The sequence below is a fragment of the Microtus ochrogaster genome (genome assembly GCF_000317375.1).
Source record: "Microtus ochrogaster isolate Prairie Vole_2 chromosome 14 unlocalized genomic scaffold, MicOch1.0 chr14_random_1, whole genome shotgun sequence".
Classification (NCBI taxonomy): Eukaryota; Metazoa; Chordata; class Mammalia; order Rodentia; family Cricetidae; genus Microtus; species Microtus ochrogaster.
The window spans coordinates 7,777,757-7,786,592 of NW_004949096.1; the positions used below are offsets into that span (position 1 = coordinate 7,777,757).

The 8,836-nt window shown below is 41.1% G+C and overlaps 1 protein-coding gene across 1 annotated transcript in view; it reads right to left on the reverse strand.

Annotated features, from left to right (window-relative positions):
• Apip (APAF1 interacting protein) overlaps positions 1-8,836 on the reverse strand; it is a 20,052-nt gene that overhangs the window by 2,976 nt on the left and 8,240 nt on the right. Inside the window, exons 2-5 of the mRNA XM_013352581.2 lie at positions 6,700-6,800; positions 2,629-2,677; positions 1,037-1,154; positions 221-356 (exon numbers count right to left, since the gene is read on the reverse strand). Of these exons, the coding sequence (XP_013208035.1) occupies positions 221-356; positions 1,037-1,154; positions 2,629-2,677; positions 6,700-6,800 (404 nt within the window). The remainder of the gene's footprint in view (positions 1-220; positions 357-1,036; positions 1,155-2,628; positions 2,678-6,699; positions 6,801-8,836) is intronic.

Genomic DNA, 8,836 nt, shown 5'->3' on the forward strand with positions numbered 1-8,836 from the left:
AAGACTTCTGTTCGTTTTAATGGAGCAAACATTTCATTATTCATGTGGCTAATAACTCTGCACAGCTGGGGAGGGGAGGAGCAGTCTGTGCCCCTGAGAAGGCCTTTGAAGGTTTATTGTTACGTGGAATATTACCGAACACAGAGCCCACCACATCTCATTAGATGCATAAAAAGAAGAGGAAAAATGCATGCCAAATAACTTAATAATAAAATTATACCTGTAATACCCTCCTGAGGTACATTTCCTTATTCCTTTGATCATTTCTTGATGTGTAATTTTAAACTCCTGTCCTGGAAACAGGAGGGTGGCCAAAACAGCAGCTTTAGAGTGGGTATGGATCACTGCGCCTGCTCCTGCAGGATGAAGAGGCAGCTGCTCAGTGAGGAGAACTTCCGTCTTTAAGAGAAAATCAACACCTATATCTATACACTTTATGTGTGTGTTTCCTTATGGACCTGACTTTTTCAGAGGAAAATCTGGGGTCCTAGTTAGCTTCTGTGGCTGTGACAGAATGCTGGCCAAAGCCAGCCTGGGAAAGGAAAGAGTTTATGTGGCTTCCATGTCCTGCATCACAGTTTCCCACTGAGGGAAGTAAGGGGAGGAACTCAAGGCAGACACCTGGAGGTTGGAACTAAAGCAGAGGCCGTGGAGGAGTGTGCTTGACTGGCTCTCATGGCTTGCTTAGCCCACTTCCTTATACATTCTAGGAGCACCTACCCAGCAGTGGCACTATCCACAGTGGGCTGTGCCCTCCCATATCAGCCATTAACCAAGAAAATGCACCTCCAGACCTGCCTACAGGCCAGTCTGATGGAGGCACTTCCTGAGCTGAAGGTTCTCTTCCCAGGTGACTCTAGCTTGTTCAAGCTCACAGGAGCTAAGAGGAAAGTGGAGTAACGACGGACCTTCTTCAGAGGCTGATGGGAATGCCCCGAGGGGAAACAAAATGCTCGTATGTTAGATCCTTGAGAGCTGTCAACCGAGTCATGATGACTGTGCTGGTGAGGCCAGCTCTGCCTGGATACCTGCCTACCTCTCATGGTATAGGCGTTCATGAAGAGAGGAGTACATTGGCTTTTTCTGAGCATCTTAGATGCTGGAGGTCCACTTATGTCCTGTTCATTGATGTCACAAACAAACATATCTTCTGGCTATTTACAGAGAGAGAAAAAGAAAAGAAGGTTAAAAAAGTAACAATTAAAATGTCTCTACTGGGTATATTTATACAGTATATGCATATGCAAACAAGTTTAACATTCAAACCAAACATTCATGGAGTCCCCAAAATTTTAGTACCAAGAAAAAAAATGTCCAAGTTTTATACTGGGACTGGACTGACGGCTCGGTGGTTAAGAGCACTGACATTTCTTCTAGAGGACCCGGGTATGGTACCCAGCACTCACATGGTGGCTCTCAACCATCTAACTCCAGTCCTGGGGGACCTGATGCCCTCTTCTGGCCTTCAAGGGAACTGCATGCACATGGTGCCCAGAAACACATGCTGGCAAAATACTGATACACACAAACTAATACAATTAATAGTTTTATACTATCAAAAACTTTCTTGAGAGTTAAAAAAATCACTTTCTTTTAGAACTTTAAGGATAAGATTGGATGTAGAAGCAATTATGTATATACTGATGTTGTTGTCAGTTCAGACTTAGGCCTGCCATTTCACAACTACATTTTCGGGAAACCATATAACATGCCCAGGTGGGTGTCAGAACTTTCTTACCCCTCGAGAAACTTACTAAAGATGCTACTCTTCAAGTTTTCAGGAATGTGTTGACCTAGCTGTTTCTCAGTGATGCCTGCATATTTCCGATTTCCATCTTCGGAATACCAGGCTTACCACAGGCTACAATATAAGCTTTCATGAAGAGAGCAACTTTTCTTTTTTTCTTGCAAACATATAATCAATGTTTTATGTATTTGGTTAGACTTGGGGAAATATTCTAGCATTGATATAGAATGCCACTTCTCAAAATTTTGAAACAAAACTCCTCCACTTTGAATTGTAATAGCTTTGTGATTAAGATAGGAATCAGTTTGTGTGAGCTGAGCCTATCAGCAGAAGTGGCTCACCAGTCTGATAAAGGTGCGCTGGGGCTGCACTACTCACTGCTGCCTGCTACAGCTCTCTGAAGGAGATTTTGGAAATTCACTTATTTTTGTTTTCCTCCATGTATGTATGTATACCATGTGCATACCCGGTCATGAAGCACAGAGCCCTCTGCTGGACAAGGTCAGAAGAGGGGCTTTAGATCCCCTACAACTGGAGTTACAGGCAGTTGTGAGCCACTGTGAGGGTGAGAACTGAGATGCAAACCCAGGTCCTCTGCAAAAGCAGTGAGTGCTCTCAACCTGTGAGCAGTCTCTCCAGCCCCGCAAGAGCTTACAACACACGCTGCAGACGTGGAGGATACTTGCCGCCTTAAAGAAACATTTCATAATTACTCAGCAAATATTGAATAGTTACTTAGTAAATGTTTGTTGATTAGTTACTTAAATATTCACAACAGAACCACCCTTCAAAACTAACATAACCTTTAGAAGCTATTCCACTTCGTGGAATGGCAGTTAAGGAGAGGGGACAGAGGGCTTACAAAGGACCCTTTAGCATACCTGAATGCGTTCCTTTTGCACTCCTGAGGGAGCAATGTAGATTTCATTGCTGGTAACACAAAATATAGAAATTGGTTTTTGTTTAAAGTCCTGGTTTTGAACAAATGAAGTGCATCCCTGCAGTATAACCATTAATGTTCTCTACACATCAAGCCCTGAGCGGCTGCTTGGTTGAGTGAAGGAGTTAGGCTGCGCAGGATGAGTCCTAGGCACTTTGAAACACTAGTGGCCTAAGAAAACTCGTGGTAGTTGCTTTTGTCTTCCTCTTTCACATATATGTATTTCTTTTCATGGGGCAAAAAAATTTAGTGGTAGCTAGACCACTATCTAGAGGAAATGTAAATTTGAATATGTTAATTATTTGCTACTTGTGGCATGAATGAATAGAATTTCAGTATACTATGTAAAATATAGTTAACCTAAAATCAGGTAAAATATATGTCTGATTGAAAACATTTTTGCATTGTAAAGAATGAGATTCAAATTCATTTCATGAAGTCATGAAGCACAGAGCCCTCTGCTGGACAGTTTGCTAACTACAGCATTAGCATTAGGTGACTGAGAAATTTCCTCAAAGACAAGCATGCAAATCTTGGAAATTACTTAGCAATTAAGCAATCACAAAAAGTTAGAAATGAGATTAGGAATATTGAGTGTGGTTGCATATGCCTATAATCACAGCACTTAGGAGGCTGAGCAGGGAAAACCATGAGCTCAAGACCAGCAAACATCTGAAACAAAATAAACACGCGCACGCACGCGCACACACACACACGCACACACACACACACACACACACACACACACAGAGAGAGAGAGAGAGAGAGAGAGAGAGAGAGAGAGAGAGAGAGATCTACACCTGCTGTACCATTTTTCCACAAGATCCTCTACTGTACTGTCAAATTTGACTTGCAAATAATCCCCAAATCTTTCCCATTCCCTCCACTTAAAGAACCGTCCACTTAGAAGTTTCAGTTACCAGAGCACATTAACGAGCTGCCACAAAAATGGAAACCAAGAGAACAGCTTTTGCCATGGAAGCAGAAAAGCACAATGGACAAATATCAAAGGCTTCAAAGTGACAGTGAGGATGGCTTATATGAAGCTGTCAAAGTGGTTACTACAAAATACAGACTTGGAACTGACAGGCGTATCAGTGAAACGAGGGTTTCTTGGTGAACTAAGGCCTAGCCAGATGCCTGATAGGTGAGAAGAATGCAGGAAGCAGCTGCCGTGCTCAGCATCTGCTGCATGCATGGATGGGACAGCGGTGTGGCAGCCCTTCCTCCAGAGCCAAAGGTCCTAGAGATCCACTCGCTACCCTTGTGGTCAGAGAAGAGGTTCGAGCTGTGTTAAGTCTCTTTGTACTGCTGTCTTTATAAATGAAAATTTAGAATTCCATCAACTTTGAGCAATTCAAAGATAAGCTAAGTAAGTTTTTAACATAGCAATTCCAACACAGAAAGAGAAATACAGAAAACATACAAAGTAACAGCTTTTGTTTTAGATAACATACAAAAGCTTGAAGGAAAATGTTTGCTTGATTCTATAAAAAGAACCTGGAAGTTCCAGGGAATGCATTCTAGAGTTTATTTCTCTACACTCCCTGCTCTTTCACTCTGTGGTAAATAAGAGGACAGAAAAACAAGAGTTCATGCCACATCTGTGTGCAGGTGTGTCCATTTGTACTTAGGCTCTGGTCAATAAAGATCACTGAAATACAAGGTCTCAACAGCTCATCTATAGTAGGAGTTTATCAAATGTGATTCCCAGGCGATGGTGGCGCACGCCTTTAATCCCAGCACTCGGGAGGCAGAGGCAGGTGGATCTCTGTGAGTTCGAGACCAGCCTGGTCTACAGAGCTAGTTCTAGGACAGGCTCCAAAGCCACAGAGAAACCCTGTCTCGAAAAAGCAAAAAAAAAAAAAAAAAAATGTGATTCTAGAAGCATGCAACAAGCTTAGTGTAGCTGGCACATACTGATGAAAACAGCAAATGATAAGTCTAAACATCATGACCAAGCCAAAGGCAATGGCTGCTAAGTGTTGTGGAATTGCTCTGATGACTCCTCTGTGTGTCCTTGCTGTCATATATATGCGTGCGCACATGTGTGTGTATACATGCGTGTATAATCCTGGTACCATACACCAGTCATGTAAGCCAGAGTGGTATCAGCCAAACCTTGAAATCTGTTAGTATTTCTGCATTCCCCAAGACTTTACTGTCTGTATGATGTTAGGACATTGTCTACTATATTTATATGTCTTTTCAAATTTATTTGCACCAAGAGTCAGACATAAAAGACAAAACTATTACCAGAAACATTAAGATGAGTAATGTTGGCTCATAAAGGGGTGAGATTCAACATTTTACTAAAAACACCCATTTTAGTCTGTAAAGCATAAACGGGAAGCCAAACAATTCGCCTTAAAACTTTGCTTCTTCCCATTTGTGGCCTCTAGGGGGAGCTCCTTGCCCATTAAAACTAAGGAAAAACTACACATGATGCAACTTTCCTATAAATTGATTGTAGTGCTATAAAAGTCATTGCATATTAAGAGATGTGCCAATAAACGGTTTTTGTTGGCCACACACAATCAGCGTGTGGAACAGTAAAGTTCTTTCAGAGAGAGGGGTCCTTTACAATTCCTTGCTTTAAAAAATTCTCGAAATTTTGAGTTTTCATTCTACTTGGTTTAACATCTATATCCAGAAATGACCCTTTTAGCTCAGTTTGGTAGGAGCCCTATTATGTAAAAAACCATTCTCTGGACATGAAAATAAACAGTAGTTAACTAAATACATTTAGAACGCGATTTATTATAAATTATACATCAGGGAAATTAATTACAGGCACTTGACTTTTAAATAGAAAAGTGAAACAAGAACAAATTATTAATAGTTCTGGATATATTGTGAACAAGACAACTTGAAAATTTAGGCAAAGCAATCTGAACGCCTGCTCAGAGCTGAAGTGACACACCAGCACCTGAGTGACTGATGGTGAGGGGCACAGATGGACTTGTGAGCCCGCCAGGGAACACACTGTGTCTATACACTGACCCTTATATTCCTACACAAGCTGCCGACTAAGGTACCTTTTGCTACTTCCCACTATTGAACTGTTTCATGAATTACACTGTAATTTGAAGCAGATGAAATTATAAAATCATCATCTTGTGAGATGTTTAAAATGTCCTGATTTTATTTTATAATCCATTTACTATTATGAAATGCAGACTCCTTGAAATGGATATATCTATAGATATGTATACACACATATATGCACATACATACGTACATATATACACATATATCATGTACACATATACTCAACATACAAATGTTTTAATAACCCAATTTTGCTAAAGAGAAAAGGTAAATTGGAATATAGAAATAAAGTGCCCTCACTCAGGTTAACATTCATACAACATTTCAGGAGGAAAACATTAATCCTCCTTCAGAAAGTTCGGGGGAATGAGGTGTCACCTGGAGAGTCATTGCCAGGGCTTATTCCTCATCTGTTCGAAGACGAGACATTCTCTGAATCCAATGAGCAATAGAAAATGATTCTTTCTTTCTGATTAAATCCAGTGCCTCAAAGGGGTAGATATCAGCAGATGCTATGCCCATTAATCATGATATCTCTGCTTACAATAGTACATGGCCTGTTTCTGAACTCAGAAAACATGGATTTTTCAATTTTCAACGATTAATAATCTGGATTTAAGTGACTTCAAAATATGTCTCTGAACTTTTGAAATAAATCTTCAGCTGTCTAGAGAGGATCCTGTGAAGACACATGAACATACTTGCTGGACTGTTACCTCCTTTACTATTCCAAAGAGAGACTCAAATTATCCCAATTAACACCTGGGATCCAAAGGCCTTCGGTGTTTAAAGTGCTTGTTGCTCCTGCTCCTGGTTCTGTTGGGTAATGCAAACACCCCCGATCATTTAGAAAGTAAACAGCTTCAGTATCATATAAACTGGCTATCCGCTGGGTTTGGACACACCACCTATGGCGTGCTGAGCTGGAGAACTCCAGAGTTGAAATCAACCAGAAACTCACCCATGCTTCAAGCTAATTCCTCCTCCGGTGCCGGTGACCCAGCCCAGATGGTAAAACTGTTTGCAAAGTTCTGGGATCAGGAATCTGGGGTGTTCCTTGTCCTTAAACAGAAGATAGTGACTTTTTAAATTATGTGTTCCAGCTGGCATTTCTAACACAAAACCAACTTAAGGACGTTCAAAGAAATCTACCTAAGAGATAGTTAAGGAAACAAACACGTTCTGTCCCTAACATTTAGAAAATGAATTTCCTTAGTTATTTGACAATCTGGGACTGGTCAGTATAGGGGCCTAAGTCGAACTCTATGGGACAGGCTGTGAGGACAAGGCAGGGAAGCGCCAGGGGTCTATGACACAGTGTCAACAGAAAGACAGTGGGACCTAGTGCCACACAGGAAAGTTATTCACACAAAACACCCCACTAGAACACCATACACAAGACATCACAGCTGTTATCTGTCCAAACAGTCTATGCTGGTTCAGTTTCATTTTTATCTTAAAAATGTTTGGTTTTCCAAAGTGATTTCAATATCTTCTTTTATTACAATTATAATAAACACTCACTATTAAAAACTATTAAAATTAAAACCAAGCAAACAGCAATAAGCAAATCCTACTGAAAAGCAACCATGATTCTTTCCTGGGAAGGCATTTTGTTTAAAGGCGCACATAAATAAAGGCTGAGGTGATCATCAAGCCTCATTTATACGTGTCACTCCAATAATTACCTGCTAAGAAAACCATGTCATTTGTTTCCCCCTGTTTTGTTTTAATAGTTTAAATTAATGAAAACAAAAGCAAAGAGAAATGCAATGAACTCCATTTTGGCAGTACGACATATAGCATTACTGTGAAAATAAGTAACAGCTGCTGATTAAGTGACCTTTACAAATATTTCAAAATACACTGTTGAAGTGGGAAGATTTCACAGGGTTGTAAAGGAAATGAGAGTGGGGCATCTTGGGAGCAGGGAACCCCAAGGCCAGGATTGTCCCTTCAAGGCACCTGAAAAAACTCTGGGGACCCCGAGCCTCCATTCTGAGAGCTGGACAAGCATTAGAAATTCGAGATAAAGTCCAGACTTGTATCACACAGAAAAGTCCCATATAAACTCAGGACTCAGTGGGCTGCATTTTCAAGGAAAGGCAAACAAGAAACCCTTGCTATGCAGAGAAAATCACCGGACTGCTACCCTGGGCCCCGCGTAAAGGCGCAAAATCATTCCTGAGGTCAGAAGAAAATCATGATTTCAATAGACTGGATGCTCAGGTAGCTGAAACTGTGCTTTCCCAAATGTTCTTGGTTCTCACTCCCTCTCCCCCTCTCTCCACATACACAGTTTTAGGCAAGTATTCTGAGTGACTGCTGATGAAGGAGCCTTCACAATACAAAACTGAAAGCATGGGGGAAAGTTAGACATTTTGTAAAGCTCAAACCAACACAGGATTAAGAGTGAGCAGGACTTAAAAACTACATTATATCTAATTCTCTGTTTGCATGATGTTGAATGTGCTGGCTAGTTTTTATGTCAACTTCACACAGGCTGGGGTCATCTAGGAAGAGGGAACCTCAATTGAGAAAATGTCCCACTGGTCTGTGGGCAACAATGTGGTGTATTTTCTTATTGATAACTGATGTGGGCCCAGCTTGCTGTGAACAGTGCTGCCATGCACTGGAAGTTCTGGGTTGTATAAACTATGAGGACCAAACCAGGAAACAGCACTCCTCCACAGTCTCTGCTTCAGCTCCTGCCCTGACTTCTCTGGATGATGGACTCCAAGATGTAAGGTGAAATAAATCCTTTCCTCCCCATGGCACCTTTCCCCAGCGTTTTGTCATAGCAATAGAAATAGAAACCTTAACTAAGACACTGAGCCTCTCTTTTACTCAACCATTAAATGAGAACATGTTGAGAAATAAAAATGAGATAAAATGAAGATAAAACACACAGCACAAAGCTGAAGAGATGGCTCAGCAGATAAGAGCACGTATTGCGCTTGCAGAAGACCAGAGTTCAGTTCTCAGCACTCATATCAAATGGCTCACACTCCATCTAACTACAGCTCCAGGGGTACTGAAGCCTCTGGCCTTCTTATGCATGTACATCTATCTACCTACCTACCTACCTACACACACAC